This window comes from Melospiza georgiana, chromosome 8 (genome assembly GCF_028018845.1).
Source record: "Melospiza georgiana isolate bMelGeo1 chromosome 8, bMelGeo1.pri, whole genome shotgun sequence".
Taxonomy (NCBI): Eukaryota; Metazoa; Chordata; class Aves; order Passeriformes; family Passerellidae; genus Melospiza; species Melospiza georgiana.
The window spans coordinates 31218534-31239824 of record NC_080437.1 but is presented as its reverse complement, the minus strand read 5'-3'; the positions used below and the strand labels follow the sequence as shown (position 1 = coordinate 31239824).

Here is a 21291-nt window from a genome sequence, read left to right as displayed (position 1 = left end):
TCGTGAATTTCAATACACCAAACAGACAACTCCACCAACTGTTTGCATTGATAATTGTATAGGATGTTCTTTTGAGGTGTTACCTGCCCCTCAGACAGTGAAATAGGGGTGCAGTGGTGGGAATCTGCATCTGCTCACACTCACCTTGGGCTGGGGCACTGGCAGGGAACTTTGCAGGGCTCAGCAAGGCTAATGAGCTCCCACCTTACTTAGCAGACACTTTGATTTAGAAAAATGTTATTATATGCAATCTCAGCACCTGCTTCTTTTCCAAAAGCAGTATATTTTCTATGAATCTCCTTAAAGTATGAGTAAGAGCCCTCATAGCATTTGGATTTTTATTGGGGAATATTTTAATAGCTTTTCATTTTTGTTTTTGCAAGTGTATTCAAATTTCTTCTTGCAAAATACGCAGATGTTCTCTTTTGAAATTGCAGTTATGATGTTCACAATTTTGCAGAAATTATTGCAGGTTTTTTACTGCTTAAAAAAACCCCAAACAACTAGTCCATATTGCCAGTGATTTATAGTTCTAATTTTGAAATGCAGCTTCTCATAGTCAGAACTGCTGCTTTCATTTTAAGCTACCACTACAAAAAAAGAGTCCCAGAACTTATTTCACAGAAACTAAAAAGTCATTGAAGGCAGTGAAAATCCTGCTTTTTTAACCTTTCAGAAAGCCCCCCAGTTGAGCAGTCAGGCTGCATTATTCTATATCTTGTCTAACACGAGGAAACAGTCCCAAAAGAAAGATATCCCAAATTAACGCCACACTTCGTTAAATAGAGACATTCTTGCTTTTCACCAAGCTAATTCGATCCAGTTCAGTTAACTCATTTTTTTTGTGCTGGGATCACGGAAGGCAGCCATGAATGGAGCGAGTTCATCATGTGTTTGACACATCAGAGTGGGGCTGAAAGGAGGCTGGGAGGGAGGGAGGGACCCTGCCTTTGGCTGGGCAGACAATGCCCTGTGAAAAAGGCTCCTCATTCCAAAGGGGTCTCAGCAAACAGGGCAGAATGCTGGGGATCGCTGCTCCACACAGGTGGAATTAGCCAGGCTTAGTGACACCTCTGGGTGTCTGCTTGGGACTGTTCCTCTAATCCAGTCTCTGTCAAGTACCCTCAGATGGTTTACAGGATCTATTTCTGAGCAAAAGTTTGCCTGCTTTAAAAAAAAAAAAATTAAAAAAAATGAGATTAAAAAAAAAAATCTTTACATAAAAATACCTTCATTTATATTTTATGTATTTTTTGTTCACAAATTTATATATGTATATATATATGTAAAATATATATATTTATGTATATATATATGTAAAATATATATATTTTACATGTTTTAGTTCACAAATTTATATAAGTATATATTACGTATTTTTAGTTCGTAAATTTTTTGCCCTTCCACTTCTACACCATGAAATACATGGCTTATAAATTCAGATAACAGTCACAAAATAGATGTTCCCTAATGCAAAAAAATCTTCACAATTAAAAAAAAAAAAAGTATATGTATATATATGTTTTTTGTAGCTCTCAGTCACACATCACCCTCAAAGCCAGTACATGCAGTCTAACTAAACAGATTCTGTGTTGTGAAAGAATGTGCCTGCTGTGGTGCTACCAAGTAAATAATATTTGTGAGCCATATCTAGATTTTGGACACATTTTTGGGGAATGTTTTATCTCCAGACCTGCTGTAGCAAGTACATAAGAACACAGCATCCCTGATTTTTGAAGATACTTGCTAATAATTACACCAGCCTGTGTGGACAGTTTCTTAAGCCTGACATTTAGACAGTGGCTGTTTTTATCAGTATCAACAACATTATGAAAGAGTTTTCCTTTCTGGTTATGCATAATAATCACTAGGTTTATAAAATAATAGATTATTTACTTAGTTTTAAGTACCAAATAAATGTAGTTTACAGAAGATATCTTTTTAGCCCTAAGCTGTTGATCTCACTGGAATTTTGTCTTCTAGGAGCTTTGTCCTCTAGGAGCTGCCATGAAAGCTGGGAATATGTGTTAGTCTGTAGGGTTTGGTTGTTGGATTTTATCAGTCTCATCCCAGGGACCTCTTTCTAGGATATTTCATTTAAAGTAGCACTCCATGCTTAGAAGCTCAAGCTAAGTCTAGAGATAAGCAGAGAGATAAGGAAGCCAAATCCATAATTGCCTTTCTTGCATTTCTTCATTAGTTATTCAAATTTGATGACAAAAAGAATACAAAAAAATACAAGAATTGTGAACAAAGAAAATATTCAAATTTCCTTTAATTTCTAATGTTTTCTTTTCCTAAGTTTAAAAAAATCAAGAAAATAAACTATATTAAATACTTTGTAGCTGTGTAAGATTATTATATATAATATATATATATCTTATATAATAAGATTATTCTTATGCATTCAAACTGTGGTGTCTAATTCAGTACTGTGTTCTAGCAGATGTTTTGGTCAAATAAGTGTGCCCTGCTAATATTTGTTTGGTATGTTTTTTTCCCCACAGTTTTAATGTGAATCCTTCTGGCTCTGAGGATCTCAGGAAAAAAACGGTGAGTTATGAAATGGAAAGCCATCAGCAAATGCCAGCTAACTGATACTTGTATAAGCTTATAAGCTTTTGTTCTTTTTTAAACTCTTATATGGAAATGTTGAGGTTTTTATTTTTCTTTTGTTGACATATCCAGAAAACCTAAGTAGAAAAGCACAGGCTTAATGTAAATTTGGAAATAAAGAAGAGTTTTGCACTCAGTGTGGGGTTTAGCTGTGACATCATGAAGAGGGCAATATTTAGTTCTTTGCACAAAAGGTAAAAAATCCCCAAAACCTGAATTTAGGAGTGGTTTAGATGACTCTAGAGAAGTAATGGTCAGGTGAGGAACTCTGCATTAGGCAGTGATTTATTAATTGACCAGACTGGAGCTTACCATCACTATAATCACAGACTTGAGGACAGTCTCTAGAAGGCAGATCAAAATTAAAATTATAGCCTGATATGTTGTAGGATAAAAATGCACATAATAAATGAACAGATGAAAACACTAAAAAATATAAATGCTAGCAGGTATAATTCAAAACGCTCTTGTTTCTAAAAGTACTGAGAATAAATTGTGTACTAAGAAAAAACAAAAAATAATCCACAGATTGCCTGGACAGTGTCTTTGTTTGAAGGAAAATGTGGTCTTACTAGAATTTGTTCTGTGAATAGATGACATCTTTAAAAGTGGGTTTGTTTTCAATCTCTAAAATATATAGAAAACAAGTTTAACAAGCAAATATGACTTTGTACTGTTTGTTTTCTGCTGGTTTATGTAAATGATTTGTAATAACATTTGATGTTATTGTAAATGCCCAAGTTTTTATAATGTAAGTAGCTGGTGGGAGATGTCAGAGTATTTGAAGGCTGCCTTTGATCAGATAGTAAACTGAATTCTACCAGGCAGTTACTTAATCTCTGACAAAAAGAGACATCAAAAAATTGATTTAACTTAGCAGCCATTGTCTGTAAAGTAACCATAATTACAGTTTCTATGTGCTTGCAAATGTACTACTGCAAATCATGTAATTTATTGCTGGTAAAAGCATTGGTTTAATTCTTTTAAGAAATAAGATGTGGATTGTTTTATTTAAAGGATTTAAAGGTGATAAAAGAAATCCTTGATGATTTTTCCTTTGGAATACCAGCCATCCTAAATGTCTGTTATAGGATTATGAGGTGGTGCTCATTTAATGCAAAATACAAATTAGGTGGGGAAGAAACTCTATCTCAACCATAATTTTGAATGAAACCATTTGAATTTCCTTTTAAATATTCAGGATTGCTTTCTAAGGTGTTTGAAGTAATTTATTATTAGATTCTGTAATATTAGCCCTCGCCAAGTTATTACATTTCTTCCTTGTGCATATTATTTAGTAATTATGTTTGTGTGTCTTCTCCTCTGATGCCAACACCTGTCTCTGAAGGCAGTGTTCAAATGGGAGCAGTAGCCAGTTGAAAGGGCAGCATGAGCTCTTTAAGGCCTAATTAAGAACTGAAAGGAAGATGAAGTAAGTAGGACAAAAGATGTGAAAGTAGCTTAGATGACATTCCCAGAGCAGAATTCCTCATTAGAACAATGAGGAGATGATCAGGGATTGCCAGGATTCATTTTATCTGTCCTTTCCTGTGGCTGGCAGTGTGTACCCCAACAGGGTTTTGTAGCTGAGACAATCATTCTTTGCATGGCTTGTTTAGAACTCTTTTTTTCCCCTTTTTTTCCCCTAAAAATTAATTATAATATTATTCTTAAGCATTAAAATGGTGGTGTCTATTTTTGTAAATAAATAAGTGTTCCTTATAAATTTAAATATTACCTACTGTCTCAAGCTGAACATACCAAATCTTAATTTTACCAATATTAATTTCTAAATGCTAGCATAGTTCTGCTAGAATTTTCTTGCATAATTAAGACATGTATGGAGCCTGTGCATGATAAACATCTCTAAAGCAAATATATTACACACAATTTTCCAGTAAACTTGATTGCATAATTAAAGTCATCATTGCACTACTTTATTCCTGTTCCTTTGCCAAATCAGAAAATTAGGCAAACCCTGTATTTCAGGCATATAAGTTTTAATGCTGTTTTCTCGAGTATGGAGAAAAATTTAGTAAAGAGAATAAAATTTAATAAAGAGAAAGTTTTACTTCCTTCTTGTAGAAGATAATGTGCCAAGAATATGACAACAAAGTGAAGTTACTTTCTCTTCTATACTTGTTGAAAATGGATTGCGAACCAATTTATAAATTTCATCAGGTTAGCCATTTTAATAAAGTGGCAGTTACTGATTACTTACAATCCCTTAACTTGGTGCATTTAAAATACTGAATATGCATCCATAAATGTGACATTTAATGTCTCAAGTGCAGAGAGAAACCCTTAAAAGCATATTTTTGAGGGCTACTGTTAGAGTATAATTGATGGAGAGAGCTGATCTGTCACACTTCAGCCTATTTGCAGGGCACCATCACTTTTAATTAGGCTCCTTTGAAAACTTTGCCCAGCTGCATATTTTAATGGGTCGACATGTGCCAATGTGCAAATATGGAGCTGTATGGAAAGAAAAGAATGGGGCATGGAAACGGAATGAGTATGACTATTATGTGGTGTGCTTCTTAGCTGTGCAAGCTTTGTAATTTTTAAGGACATGCTTCTACTGTAAACAAAATCTGCCTTGTGTGCCCTGTTAGAAGTGCTGGACTTTGTAGGTTCCATATCTTCTAAATGTTTTCATTTCTGAATGAGATGAAGCATACTGCTTAACATGTCTAACAGTGCTGATACTTCTGTAAACCAACACACAAGAAGACATTCACGTTTACAGTCTTTAGGATTACATGTTGTCCTTTTTAAGATGACTAATTTTTCAATCTTTAATATCTGCACTTACTGAGTCATCAGAAATCATTGCAGAAACAATTCTGTTTTCCCTACTGCTTAATTCTGGGCCTCTCCTGCTTTAAACAAAGCAAGGTCTTTTATAGGTACACATATATTTCTGCCTTAAGTGCTCTAGTGCAAGTAAGATGTAACCTTTTGCCTTCACCTGCAATTTAAAATTGAAAGTTTTATTATGTGATTCAGAAGCCAAGGCCTGGAGAACCACTGGTGACTACAAATATTTATGTGAAAGACAGATGAGGGCTGATGTCATGTGGAGCTGAGTAAATGCTTTGCTGTGATGCTCTCCAGAGGAAAATACTCAGAGAAGTTACAGTAGGAGTTGAATTCTCAGGGCTCTTCTCTTGTTATTCCATAGTTAAGGGGGTTGGTTTCCCTAAATGAACCTGCCAGCTGTTGTGCTCACTGCTCATACAGTCACTAACTCTGTGTGTCCACCTCACTGAGATTTTTCTCTGAGATGACAGAGTGGGAAATGTTCAACCAGCTGGGCAGCCCATCTCCAGTTGTCTGGAGGGAAAAGCACTGCAGCAAACAGGTGTTGCTGAAAAAATTGCTTTTCACATCAAGAGATGCACACGAGAAACACAAAAAGCAATAACCAATTAATTTTCTGGAGACTCTGAACTGCCTAATGAAATCTGGTGTTTTCCCCCCACTTACCTGCAGGAAGGAAATCCTTTTGATGCCACTGCAGGATACCGAAACCTCACTTACGAGGAGGTCCTGCAGGAGCTGGTGAAACACAAGGAGCAACTGAAGAAGAAGGACAGCCACATCCGAGAGCTGGAGGATTACATTGACAATCTGCTGGTGCGAGTGATGGAGGAGACCCCCAGCATTCTCAGAGTGCCATACGAACCCTCTCGCAAAGCTGGCAAATTCTCCAAAAGCTGAGACAGTGCTGCTTTCTGCTGAATGCATTAGTGGAAGGAGATCACACTTTAATATTTGTCTTCTCTTCATTCCTTTTCTCCTAAGAAATTCCAGCAAAATGGGGAGGAGGGACAATGGCGTGGGTTTTTCCTTTTTTTTTAAAAATCCAAACACTAGCAGGGGCTGCCAAAAGTTGTTTTATGTTAGATTACTTAAGTACTTTTTTTTTCTTTTTGAAATTACATTAAGGTACAGAATACTTAAAATAGAGTTAATGATACATAATAAATATGTCCATGCAGTTTATATAATAGCTTAGTGTTCACCATGTGGCAGTTTCAACAGAGAAGCCTGTGCTGTTATGAATGTTTTCTTGAATGATTATTGGTATTAGGCAAATATATTGTTCTTTTTTTTACAGCATGCCATCAAGACCACTGTTTTCAATCCAGTGTAGTACTCTACCAAACCTGAGTGTGGTTTGTTGCAATGGAATGTAGTCCTGCACATATTAGAGGAAAACAGTGATGCACAATCGATCCTTGCAGAGTAAATGCTGTATTCTATACAATGTGCTTTTTTATATAACAATGTCAAAAAAACCCCCGTGCCATTTCTGTCTTGGCACACTGGAACCAGTTATTTTACACTTAAATGCTGAATTTTGTGTATAATGAGTGAGCTTTGGTAGTGAGCTCATGACATAAAGTTGTTTTGAGGATCTTTTTGTATGAAGTTACTGCATGCCTTTTCATGTGTTAAAAGTACTTTGAACAGTGTTCACAGAGTCAGAGGTACTGGAGCACTCAAGTATGGAAAAAAGAAATGAATACTTCTGTTCAGTCAAAGTCTACTGCCATGAAAATGTAGCAGAAATGGAGATGCTGACTTAAATAGACACGATAAATCAATTTAAGGTTGAGTTTTACATTATATATGTGTCTTAACTTTTTAAATCTTATGACAATGAAGTATATGCCTTTAGAAATAGGCCCTGTTGCTTAAACACATCTAGAGTACTTAGGCTTTTCATTTAAAATGTCTGTATTCCATGTAAATAGTTCTAAAAGTCAGTTCTCACTGAGAAAAATGAAAGAAGAATGTAGTAAATATCTTCCTGATCATTTAATAATTGTTTGTAAAATGATGTATGAAAAGGTACCTGTTATACAGTGAATTGGAAAAATATAGTGATGAAGGTATAATGGGAAAATACTGTAGGGGAACCCTCAAAATATTAAGATGAATATATTTTAACTTTAATTTCCTTAATAAGAGTCTTACTTGGATTTTCTGTTGCTGTGAAACAGTAAAATGTTATTTAAAACATGTACAGAGAATATTTTAGATTTGGATTTAAGATAATTGTCTTCTCCTTTCTTTCTGCACCTGATCTGTTGGGTTTTTTTACAGCACCATGGCATGGCTGCTGCTGAGATGACCAAAAAAGCTTGAAATTAAATTCCAATTTGTTGTTGTTGTTGTTGTAAAAGATTTTAATACATTTTCATTTTTTAAACTGCAGAAAATGGTAGTATCTTGAATACTTATATATGGAAGGGTTGAGAAAGTTCTGTCTGCTTTTGATGTCCTTAGTATTGTAGGACAGCACAGAAGTATTCTAGTTACAAAAAAACCTTCTTTGTACAAATCCTCTCAGATTTCATTTACTTATTTTTGGCTTTTTCTCCTTTGTTTTCTTCTTTTATTTAGCAACTACCTCCCAATCCCCATTTAGCACTGTCCCTAAAATGTGTGCAGCCAGAGTTCCCAGCCCAGGCGTGGGATCCCTTGGTGTGGATCCCTGTGCCTGGATGGATCCTGAGAGGTGCCAGCCCTGCCCAGCTGTAGAGCTCTGCATTTGTGTTCTGCAGTGCAGAAATCCATCCCACACCAGGCAATCTCTCTTTGGTCAGCCTGAGGATGTGTCAAGTTTGGTACCTCAGAAACCACGTGAATGTTCTTTTCACCCACTTAGGATCTCGATGACTGTAAATTTGTTGTAATATATTCAAAGTGCCAAAGGTCATGTACTAGTTCATGGTATGCTTGCTGGTAGAAGTTGAGGTTTACACTCAATTAGATTTTCATTTTCTAATTACACCAGGATGTGTTTCAGTTACTCAGTATTTCCATAAAAGTTCTTAAACATTTTCAAATGCTTGGCTGCAGCCAGTGGTTTTCTCCTGTTGTTGGTGGGGAATTGTTCTGCAATAGTTTTGAATTCCACACTCATTTTCAGCTAACTGGTATGAGACCATCTCTAGTATCCACAGTGCTTAAACCATCCCCACCAGTGAGGATTAACAACTGCACTAACCAGAGAATGTGCTCCAGTGACTTCTCACATGCAAGCCAACTTATAATTATTAAAATGAAACTCTACTATATTTAGCACCTCTGAAATCACTTCTTTTAGAATGTAAATGTAGAATATCAAACTGCATAATTGACTAAAAGCAGATCATTTGACATATTTGCATACCAAGAACGATAAGCAGATTAAAGGTAGCGAAAAGATCAATTTTTGTGCATTAGTGAAGAAATTTAGTGAAGCTTTGAATGTGCTATCTAGTCTTTATCTGATCTCTGAGTGAATAAAAGCACCTTTTGTTTCTAACAATTTGTCAAGAAAGAGGAGAGAACAACAAATGCAATTTAGAAAAAGGTAAAGTTACTGAGAGGCAGAATGGGACATTAAAATTATGAAGATATTTTTATAGAGTTTATAGGTAAAAATACAGGCTACTTTTGGAGCAATTCTTGAAAGATTACATACACTTCATTTTCTGCTTAGAAGGAAAATATTAACATTTTCCTGTATTCTGAGATTATTTTTTAAAAGCATCTTTACCCTACATGTATTTTTGATCCATGCAGCTTTCAAATGAAAACTTCTCATACAGAGTAATTTGTATGTGGAAAACAAAGGAAGTTCTGTTTTTCCCATAGGATAAAATTGTAGACTTTCTTGCAGATCATTTTAAACCCATAAAAACTTGCCACTTGTGGTCAGTCTTTCTTGCCCTTTAAAATATAGGGATGAAAATTTTGAACATCTCCACATTACTTTGATATTTTCTCTCCTAAATTAGCATAATATTTCATCCATGCATGCACTATATTTTGAAATTATCCTTTGAAACAGCTCTGCCATGTATTTTGCTTACTTAAAAGGACAAATATGAAGGCCATACTTTAATGTTGTAAGTCAGAAATGTAAACTTTCAGCCATTCAAGAAAGATGTTTAATATTTATGTATGTTACCTCTTGCTTCTGTATTTTAAGTTTAGCTTGGTTTTCCACCTCCTAATGAATGTAGCATTCTCTCTAGATTATAACTGCATTTATTGCTGTTGGCTCTGTGTCAAGAACTATTTGTAATTTTCCAGCTGTGGAAATGCTGCCTTGTATTTAGAAAGGTTTCATGGTTTGGGGACCTGATGAAAATCATGCTCATTAGATACTAGCCTGCATTTCTTTCTGTACAGGATGCCCTTTCTTGGATGCATCTTAAAACAAACAGAACTGCTGTCTTAATGTGTTTACTGCTGCACTGGGGGTTTATTTATGCTTCCAGCTTTAAAGAAAGATTATTGTCCTACATCAAGTATGTAAAGTGAGCTGATGCTTTTCTGCTCTTTGTACCCTTGCTGTTGTAGATATGATAGAGGTGTTAGCTGGGCTTTTACAATGGTGAATTTAGAGCATGTTGACTAACTTGCCCTTCTTTGAAGTACTTGCTGAAGGATTATAGCTCTGCTGTGTTCATGATGCTACATTTAAGGGTCTGTCAGCACTTTCAGTAGGAAACCCTATTTTCAGGGATTTGTAACTTTAAAATTTCAATACAGTCACTGGAAGTATTTAATATGCAATAGGTAGCACTTTAATCTGTTTATGAAGGGGTTTAAGATTTGTTTCTGTTGAAAAGGTCACAGTCTCCTAAAGCATAGTGGGCATTTGCTTTATCTTTTATAATTTCTACATTGAGGAAACCACTGTATGTTACAAGTGGTTGAGCCATTCCTATTCATCTTAGAAGCTTCCAGATGTATTACAGTGTATTATAAAAAGCTGAAGATCCAGGTTATATAGTAAGTCTGTAAAGGATAGGATCTCTACTTATAACTTAAGGGTTTTATTTTGTCTTGTGCATCAATGGTAGTTTGTCTACATTTAATAATGGTACAGAATCATAACTATATGCACTTGTGAGAACTATAAACTTAGAATGCATGAAAAACTTTATTTTTGTTCCATTATTGCAACTTCAGATCCTTTAATTTGATGAAAATGTTATCTTAATATTTTAATTTCTGTTCATTAAATAAATATTGCATGTCTAACACTAATAAAGCACCACAATGCACTACTGCAGTATTTATTGAATTGTGACATTAATCTGTGTTATGCAAAGCATGTGGCTCCTAAACTCCATGGTGTTAAGGCTCTCAGACCACAGAGGGATATTTCCTTAGGGACAGCTCTGAATGAATATCCCAGATGTTTGCAGGGTAGCCATTAAGGGAAATCTCTTCAGTAGTATCCAGAACTTTGAATTAGTGGGGAAAATTGTGTATTCTTAAATTGTGTATGTCTTTTTTCATATGGTATCTGCAATTCCTTTAAATGCACTATTCCTCTGATGCCATGGCTGTGTAAGTATTACCAGGAGATCTTTGGCTCTGCAGGCCAGAGCAGCATTTAGCATGAGAACAAACACTGTGCAAATTCTGATATGGAGAACATGACACATATTTCTCTCAATACTTGACAGAATAAAAACCCAGCCAAAATAACAGAAAACTGGAGCATCCTTCCCCATCACCCACAAGTATTTTCTCCTTTTCCATGAAGCAGCAAAACAGCAAAGTGTGTGCCCTAACAACAGCAGGTTTCTGGATGGTGAAGAGGTATGGAGAAGGTCCTGGTATGGGAGAGGAACCTTGTGAATCTTCCACCCAGTTTCTTGGAGCTTTGAATTCCACAGGAATGTGATTCCTCCCAGGTAATTTGCCATGTGAGCAGGACCTTTGTCAATACATCTGTGGACTTAGAAAGGGTTCTTCTCTTAGAGGTGTCCATGAGATTTGGTGGTAGTGGGAAATCACAGCCTGTTTGTGAGCTGTCCATTGACTTCCACAGATCCCATCAGTTGTGTCTGCCCGTGGCTCACAGGATTTGAACTGCCCTGGTGTGTGAGGACTGAGGACAGGAGGGGAAGGCACCACACTGCCTGTAAAATACCAGTTTCCATCTGTAATTCACATCTGGTAACTAATCTCAGCTCCTGTGCCCCTTTGGAAAGGGAGCCACACCATTTCCCTCCCTCAGAGGCATAATGTTTGTTAGCTGACACCAGCCACAATCCTATTGATGATATGGGAGCCCAGCTGGATTAAACAGCTTCCAGTTTCCCCAGCATGAAGCTGTCTTTGCAGTTGTCCTTACTAACTATCTCAACCCTCTAATAAAGGTTTTCAAGGTTATTTTAAATATAGTTTAGCAGTTAAAGAATTACTGAAATTAGATACTAGAAGTATCATTAAGGACAATTCTCTCTCCAGTTGTACTTATTGAAGTTATTTTTTTATGGAACCACAGAATAAAAATCAGGATTTCATTTCCCTATTTTGATTTGTTTTTATGGGAGTGTTGTGCAAGTTCTGGCTGCAGCTCACTTGGGATATTTTGCCCTTTTGTGTAACACTGGGCATGTTGTAAAGTTATAAATAATGATGATTAAAAAACACATCTCTTTTTCTGGATTAATTAATTAGAATTTTGATTGTTTTGTTGGATTGTTTTGTAATAGTACCATTTTATAAGAGATAGAAATAAGACTATCTGCTAATGGAAGCTGTTTTTTCTGTACTACTTATTGAGTAATTATGAGAGAAGGCTACCACACTGAGTGCAGCCCAGCCTGGAAACTGTGTGGCATTGATTGTGTAATGTTTATATAAATATCAGTATTTTCAGTGCTGGGAGCCAGTGGCTATTACATGGGGATTATTGCAATGTATTTATAATGTGTTTTTACAGCATTTAGTAATGTAGATCAGTCTTTGATAAATGGATGATGATTTAGGACAGAAAAATACCCTCCGTGGCTAAACACTGACATGTTTATACTTTAAAAGTAAGCAGCTTAAAAAGGTTTTAGGGCCATGCAACGTTTAAATGAAGCTGAATACTAAAAAGGGGAGAAACTTTGTGGGATGTGTTTTGTTTGTTTCAGCCCAAACAGTGTCTGCTGTGTGACATGCAGGGAATGAGTCGAAGAAACACTGGGGAGGTTCCATTGCTGGGATCCAAAAAACCCAACACCAATAAAAGGTTGGTAGGGCTGGGTGTCTGATTTTAAGGGATCATTTGCCCAGCATGGGTCAGGTTATGTTGATAGGAAGAGGTAACACAGCATCCCTTACTAACAAGATTATTGACAGGGTGAAAACCTCCAAAAAAGTGGGAGTTTATCAGAGGGATGAATTCTCAAGGTTTTAGGTGTGGCACAGGTGTTGGGCAGGAGCAGTGCTGTCACTTCTGCTTTTTCAGCCCTGCTGACACTTGGTGTTAAACTCAGGGATTGAACAAACCACATTCCTAGGAAAGTTAGGAAGTGTCTGAGGAAACTTGGGCTATGCAGCATGTGGCTGGCCAGGTTTCCTCTGCTGCTGCTTGAGGTGGGTGTCTGGCTCAGGGTGCTGTGGAGTGGCCAAAATGTGTCACATCACCTGCTCTAAATCATTCATCTGGGGCCTGCCGAGGTGCTGAGTGTCTCCTTCTCCGATAACTTGCTGCTCACATTATGAATTCCCTGAAAATTGACTCCCTGGGACATCTTTACAGGAGACATCAAGGGTCTCCATTTAAATTTAATGAATACTGTGTAATTTGCCAAGGACTTCTACAATGCATTAGGAAAATCTGCCTCTTTGAGACCAGAGCTTTGCCAAAATAATGGCAGCTTAATTGCATCCTTTAAAAGCAACTGCTGACTCTCCAGCTATGAGTATTTTCCATTTCCTAATAAAATGTTTTCCCATTAAAGCAGCTTATTTCATTAACTTATAATTCATAGCTTAAATATGCTTATATTTTGCTAATTGTAGATTACTTAGTTCTTATTTTTAAGGAACACTGGAGCACAAAATACAAAATGTCAGGGCTTTTTATAAAGAAAAGTCTTGCCTTGTGCATAGCAATTGCATTTGGATAAGCATTTTAAATATGCTATTTTAAGGAGTTTTTACATGCTATTTTAAACTAAATAATTAAACTTCTATAACAAGAAACAATTTGAAGGGTTCATGCAATTTATAGTTTTAATTCCTTTATAGATATGGGCTCCAGTATTTTATAGTTATGATTCAAAAGAGACCACAGTTACCTATTTTAAATTGTAAGGATATATTGTGAGACTTCAAATTATTCTTTTCCAAAGTACATGAAGCCAAAGTATCTGATAGACTCTTTTGTGTTGTGTAAAAGTTCAAAGTGAGCTCTGGGAGAAGTAAGGTTTTCCTTAAAAATTTGTGGAAACCTTTATGTTGAACTGCAGTGCATCTCAATTTGGGTACATAGCTTCAGGCACTCCTTCATCCAACAGGATAACATCAAATTTACTTTTTTTTCCTTTATAACTCAAGGACAAGAGAGTAGGAATCTGTCTGCAGCAGGCTCTGGGTACTACTTGTAAGGACCAAGTTACAAAATGTGGATGCTTTGTGAGCTGTGGTCTTGGCTTTCTTGGTGTTTGTGAAGTAGATGGCAGGTGAATACCAGGCTTGTTCCTATTTCCAGGATCCAGATAGAAAACTTGGTATTTTCTGATACTTTCAGATTTAAAAACTTTTATGAATGTTTTTTCTTAGTGGCCAGATTATATTTGGCTACAATGCATGTAACATTTCATCTGATTAATGTGACTGCTGTTTGAGACCCTCTTGTAATTGGCCTCATAATCCACACACAGAGTACAGTGAAATAGTGTGAATTTGAACTTGAGAGACTGATGAAAGGAACATCCATCAATAGTGGGGAGAAATGAACTAATCCTAATTAAAAGCAAAAGAATTTTGTGATCTGAGTTGAGATTCAGTTGGTGGATACTGAATAGTAGTTTTCCTGGTAAGTATTTTTATTATAACTGTCCAATATAGTTGTTTTGGAAAAAGACTCCTCTGTTCTGGTTAATGGTATAAACTTTATTAGCTCTTTATGAACCAAATATTCAGTAAGGCTCTTTTGCTTAACCTTTGTTTCATTGGATATGATTTCAGAGCATTTGAGCAGAATTTTATTGCTGGAGTTGATCAGCACAGCTCTGTTTGCTGACAGGCTCATGGTTATTCTTTTATCTGTTTCAGGATTTTCTGTTTAGTTTTAAGTGCTGAACATTTCACCACAGTCTATTTAGAGCTTTATTTAAAACTCGTTCCAGTTCTGCTCATTCTTACGCACGCCCATGTGTTAAACTACTCCAGAAACTGGCTTAGCTCTGACCGTATTTGGAGGCTGCTCCTCTTCCCTGCTCTTGGGCTGGTTTGGACAGGGACTTTGGTCTAAAGTAACAAATGAAATATGTGACAAGAGCTGGCTGCCAAAACCGGCATCAAAGCAACTTTCTGAGGAGCTCACTGGAAAACTATCCTGAACTTTGGAAGGATGACTCAAAGCCACGTTCTAAACAGAGCAAACCACAGTGAAATAAACGGCAAGGTGAGAACAGATTTCTTGAATGAGGTATGTGTCCCCCTAAGACCAGAAAGTTGCTTTAGAGCTAGGGGAAAGGAAGCAAAGCAGCAGATGAATTTCAAATATTAATCAGGATGGGTTGCTCAGGATGTTCTTTGTCTGCAAGCCCACAGATCTTTGCAATTCCTGTCTGGGTTTACTACACAGAAGTGTGTTAGCCAGAGAGCACTCAAAATGAAAGGTAATATTTGCTGGTCATGTCATGTGGGACATCACTGACTTGTTTGAAAAGTTGCCAAATCTGAGGGCGTGCTTTGTTAAATTCACGCAGTGTCTTCCTCATCTGACACAGAACTATGAGAACATTCAGCTCTGCTTCATCAGTTTTAGGCAGCTCATGTGAATAAAGGGGGGACCTGAATGAGGAGGATTTCCCTGAATCCTTCACAGAATCATGTAGACTTGCAAAAAACAGCTGCTGTAACTGAGGAGAAGGCTGTGCTTTGTGGTTGAATGCATGTTTGAAAAAGCTGGCATTGGAAAAAAGAGAGTTCTGTGAGAAACCTAAGCCTCTCTCACAGTCATGGCATCTCTCAAAGTCACAAGACTTTAAGATGTTTAGAAATAGCTGGAGAAAACCATTCAGCAATGATGGTCTGTAGCAATTGGGAGCTGGAAGGAGAATTGTTAATTTTAGAGGGAGAGGAGGGGTTTGTAATGAAGATGGATAATGCTAATATACAAGGCAGCTGTAGAAGGGAGCAGCAGCTCTCTCGGAATATAAAAGCTGGAGAATGAGCTTGTTGAGTTTTCCAGGGGCAGGGAATGAGAAGCAATAACTGCTTCCTTCCAGGAGGCAATAACTGGCTGGCTGCAGTAAAGCATCACTCTTCAGGAGAGCAATGGATGCTGTGAACACAAACAGTAACAGGTTTCTCAGATTTTCCTAGTGCCTGGGAGAAAAAAAATCACACAAATTGTCTTCCAAAGGAAATTGCTTCAAGTACAAGCCTTTGGAAAATAGCAAATACAAAAAAAAAAAAAAAAAAAAAAATTAAATCTCTTCTTCTTTATTTTATTCTACCTTTGGCTTGTCTTGGGAAAAAAAAAAATTGTGTATTTTAGACCAAAGGTTAATGGAGTTGTTCAAAGACTGACATATCAGCAGAGAGTAATGCAGTTACAAAGGGGAGATGTCAGGTTAGCAGAGTTGTTATTATTACTGTTAAAATGTTTCAGTGCAATGGTTCTCTTCTGCCAGGAGTGCTTTTTGTTATGTCCTTTCCATACAAATAAATCCATTGAATAAATCCCCATGCAAAGCAGCTGGCAGTCCAGCTCGGGAAGAGTCACTGGCATGATGCTGGCCAGCTGGAATAACCACTCACATCAGCCCCAGGTACAGAGTGATGCTTTCTCTGAAGTGTTTTAGGAGGCAACGCTTTCTCATTAGAGCACATTGAGAATTACTGAGGGGTAAGATCATGACATTCTAAAATATGCAGGATTTCATCTTTTTCTCATTGCTAGCCTGGTACTTGGACATCATAATCAGCGTCTGAAAAACTTTGAGCAGGAGAGGATCTCAGCACAACGCTTGGATTATTGTTATCTGTGCATTGTATTAGTTTGTATAATAGAATATATATATATATATATATGCAATATTTTGTTGTCTGTGCATGCTGTCAGCTTGTATAATAGAAACACAGAGTGGGTGGGGTTGGAAGGAGCTCCAAGGTCTTCTTCCAACCCTCCACTGGACACCTGGCCTTGGACGCCTGCAGGGATGGGCAACCACCCTCACAGGGAACAATTCCTCCCTAATTCCTAATCTGCCAGCTCCCTCAACTGCTGGATATTAATTATTTAGGCTAGTGGAACAGTGAACCTCCCTGCTTCCCACAGGTATAAAATGTGTTTATTTTGATGTGCCCCTGGAGGTTACAATCCCTGTTGCTTCCTGTGAGAAAAGCTGGCAGCATATCTGCTAAAAAACATGAATCTCTTGTTATCAGACCACTACTCCTGAGCAGCAAAACTCAGGAGGCTCAGTTCTGTGCAAAACTTTTTATTCTTTCTTTTTTTTTTGTCTCCAGACCCTTACTAAGTATAAAGTTGTGGAATCCTCAATAAATGTAATTATTTTTTTCAAACCTTGGCTTTAGTACACAAATTTGGCATTATACCAGGTCAAAAAGAGCTTAAAAGGCTACTAAATCTCCATATTTAGAGTTATTCCCACTTTGCCCCTATTTTAATGGCTATATTAGACCCAGGGGAATGGACCCTTATCCCACCTGTTTTCAAAGTAGCAGTTAGCTTTGCTGACAAGGAGGAAAATTTAGGGCTAAACATAAATACTGGTCCTTGGGAACGAAATATTTTGGCTTGTGTGATATTAAAGTTGCACAAAATACAATGTGTTTGTAGCCCAGGATTTCTGTGAGCTGGCAATAGCATCAGTCTGTTGCTTTCTGAGTCTTTTTCCTCTTCTGGCACCCAGCTAAGCAGCTACAGCTTCACTTGTGAATATAAGCTTTTCCTTCAGCTGTTTGATAACACTTTTACCTGTTGGTGCACCTGTACCTGTATTTGGCTTCAAAACAGTACAGAGCATGAACTTGGGGAAGTTGTAAAAATTAGTTGAAGAATAATAAGAAATAAAATGGCATTCAGCCCAAGCGAGTTGAGTTTTCATTACTCATATAATAGCTCATTGGAATTATTTTCCAGAGACAGTTCTGTATATTTAAGTATGTATCAGAATAACTGCACTTTTAAATCAAGAGTCAAGTAGCTACTTTGTATGCTGTGCTTATCTTAAACAGAGTTTGATTTAAAACATTTATCTTCCCCGGTATCATCTCCCATGTCAAAGCACATTTAAATCCTGCTCTGTTCCTAATATCACTGGTGTCAAAAATGGTATCTGAGAACAAAAAAGTTTGATGATTGCTCTGTTGTTTGCCCACTTTGTAGTTATTAGCTGCTCTGTCCTTGTTTTGAGCACCCCTGAAGCTGAGAGGGAGAAGCCTCAGCAAAGTAAACTGTTAAAAATTAAAGCCAAGGTCAGAGCCGGGGTTAGCAACACGAGCAGAGAGCAATTTAAGATGGGCCCAATTATGCAAAATCATGTGTTGAGTTACAGCCTCGAGTCTCCGCTGGGACCTGGGAGCTTACCTGGGTAAAAATATCAGGAATTTCAGGGGGGTTCTCTTTTGTTTCTCCCTTTATCTCAAGAGAGGACAATGCAATCTGGAGTGAGAGCTTTGCTTTTGAGCTGAGTGCCTGCAAAGGAAAACTCTTATCCCAGGAATGTTTAGTGAGTGCATTTCAGTGGGGGCAGCAAACCCAGACTTTTGGCACCTTGTTGCATTTTATTGGTTTGCACAGGCAGAACATGGAGACAACACCTCTGAATCCAGAAATAAACCAGTTGAGGCACACCAAGTGACCCACTAAAGCAGAGCGGATTTTACTGTTTGTGTTCTTAAATTTAAACCAAGCACCATCACACCTAGGTGTTTCTTTAGAAGATCTTAACTTTCCCTCATTGTTAATTTATCTTTTCCTTCCAATAACTGGAAAGCACAAGCACACAGTGGGGCCAAGTGGTGACTCCCAGCAAGGCTGGGAATGAAGAGATCAGACTCAGTTTACTTGGATGATTTGTGTAGAAGTTAGGATGGTTGTTATTTTGCCAAAAAAGGCTCTTTAATTTTTTTTCTTCAGGGTGAAAGAACATCATGTGCTATGCTTTTAAAGAACTTATCCCCAAGCAAAACACTGCAGAAAGATGTTGTAGTCTTCCTACTTCAGAAAACATCAAAACTCACCCCCATTACATCTCTCCAGCTCTCTGTGACTCTGAGGTGTATGGTTTCATAATTATGATCATTTGTATGAAAGCATCCTTAATAAGAGAAACAGAGAGATTATGTTCAATAAAAGCAGAAACACAGTTCTGAATATGTTTAAACAAGTTTTTGCATTGATAAACAAAACTACTGGGTATTTTTTTCAATCACTCAGACACAAGTACTTACTGAAGAATTTATACAGTGCTCAGGGCAAGTTACAGCTGGATCCTCTTAAAAACCTCAGTTTTTTCTAGCAAATGACTCATAAAACTAGTGTAGCTCTGAAGTTTTTCAGAAAATATATCTAATTAAAAGGGATTTTTGCCATTTGAACAAATAGCAAGTTATTGTAAATATCTTAAGGATGAGATAAAAACCTGATGTGTTGTTTTGCAGAACATTTCTCTTTCAAAAAAAAACCCCAGAAACTGGTTTTCAAAACTGACAAATTTGCTACAAGAGTTGTTCAAGCGTTTTTGACAGTGATGCTTCCTAGCAAGCAGGGCTGAGGCACCTGGAGGGAAAACCTTGTGCATCTGTGCAATTATCTGGGTGCCTGGGAATTTGCTGTCCATTCTGCAAGAGTTCTACTGCACCAAACACCTTTTCTTATGCAAGGAAAGTTTATTTGTATATATTGCTTGAATTCCATTGAATCATCAAGAAAGGAAGTCAATTCAAACCCTGACTCTTTCTGCCACCCTCTGGGATATTCTCTTGTCTCTGGATGTTGTTTAGCCCCTCAGACATCTCCTCTGCCTTCCACAGCTTGCAGGGGACTCTGCTTTAAGCTGTTCCTACAGCAGCAGCTTTTCCTTCTCTTTCAGGATCTTCCAGGTGAGAATCACCTCCCTCTGCTCCCTGTGCTTGTGTGGAGTCAGGCTGGTGGGGCTTTAGAGAAATCTGCCCCTGGGAACACAAGGACACAGCCCTGAACGGGAGAAAAAGCTGAATTTGGGCATCTCTCTTCTTCATGCCCACTGCAGAGGAGCAGTTTGTGCAATAAAACCATTAGCAAGTCTAACCAAGAGAGCTGAATAATTTCTTCATGACCAAAGCACTCGAGGGAAAGAAATTCTCAGTCAGTTTTAAAAATATCTGGTGACTCATTGGGATGGGATGTCTACCATAGGATAATTCAGGCTGGAAGGGGCCTCAGACTGGATCTGCTGGTCCAGCTTCCCTCAGGCAACATCACCTTTCCAGGAAATCTCTGCTAATTAAAGAATTTCTTTACAGGAACATAACCAGCTCTCTTTTTTTAAATCTCAAAATGCAGAATTGCACAGGGTAACAACTTTAAAGATGTACAAACAAACAAAAAGCAACAACAAAAAAACCTTTATACTGTTACAATGTAAAATCCATTACACTCTTACAATGACCTATTTATGTTAACAGGATTGTGTTTGTCAGGAATGGGAATGGAATTAGGTCATCTTCTAGTCAGCTGATAATAATGAACTCAATAATGAACTCCAATCAAACTTTGCAGAACTTCCCAGAGATGTGTAAAGGTAGCTATGGTCTCTATGCTGAGGTTATCAGTGACTACTACTTCCAGAAATCTAAAAACAAACTTTAATACAAGCTAATATGGACTCTAAAAACAGGTAATATTGAGTTTTCTGGTTTTTATTCTGATGGAAAATAGTCAAGCAAATTTAGCAGCAAAATTAGCAATAAAGACAACAACAAGTTTATTTAAAAATAATGCAATCCTGTATGATTCTTCAAAATTTGTGTTAGAAAGGGAAACATGTAAAAAGGATAAAACTTTATCTAAGTATATTTTCAAATAACATTCTCATTCACAATAAGGGAGAAAACAATTAAAAGTCACCTGGGACCTATAAATAGATTTAATTGTAGAATGCAACAGGGAATATTGAATTTATTGATTGACCTAGTGATATTAGACCAATAAAAATTATAATAATCTGGAATTTGGGAAATAATTACAATTTTGTGCGGTTAGCATTTAATTGGTGTTCACCCAAGAGTCAGAGGATACAAAGGGAGCTGGGCTGACTGAACTAAGATCTGTTTGAGCACAAGTGAGGAAATTCAGGAGGCAAGCTGGACAATCATATTCTGGTATTCCCTAAAGCTCTGGGTGTAGTGTAAGATGAGCAAAAATCATAGACATATAACATTTATATGGAAATATTATTAATGAGCTCTATGAACCAATCCCCAAATTTGAAGTACAAATGCTTCACATTCAAAGTGTGAATGGCACAAAGTTAAAGTATGATAGATAATGAGGTCAAGGAGGGAAAAAGGGAAAATTCTGCACCAGAAACAGAAGCAAAATGGGGAGTTCAGCACACTGGGAGCACTGAGGTTCCTCCAGCCCAGTCTGGTAAAAGTGGAGATGTGCTGTCAGAGGCTTGCAATGCAGCC

The 21291-nt window shown here is 37.2% G+C and overlaps 1 protein-coding gene across 1 annotated transcript in view; it reads left to right on the top strand.

The window, feature by feature from the left end:
- RAB11FIP2 (RAB11 family interacting protein 2) overlaps positions 1-10702 on the top strand; it is a 32353-nt gene extending 21651 nt beyond the window's left edge. Inside the window, exons 4-5 of the mRNA XM_058029208.1 lie at positions 2508-2553; positions 6112-10702. Coding sequence (XP_057885191.1) covers positions 2508-2553; positions 6112-6339 — 274 coding nt within the window. The 3' untranslated portion in view covers positions 6340-10702. The remainder of the gene's footprint in view (positions 1-2507; positions 2554-6111) is intronic.
- The last annotated feature ends 10589 nt before the right edge of the window (positions 10703-21291 follow it).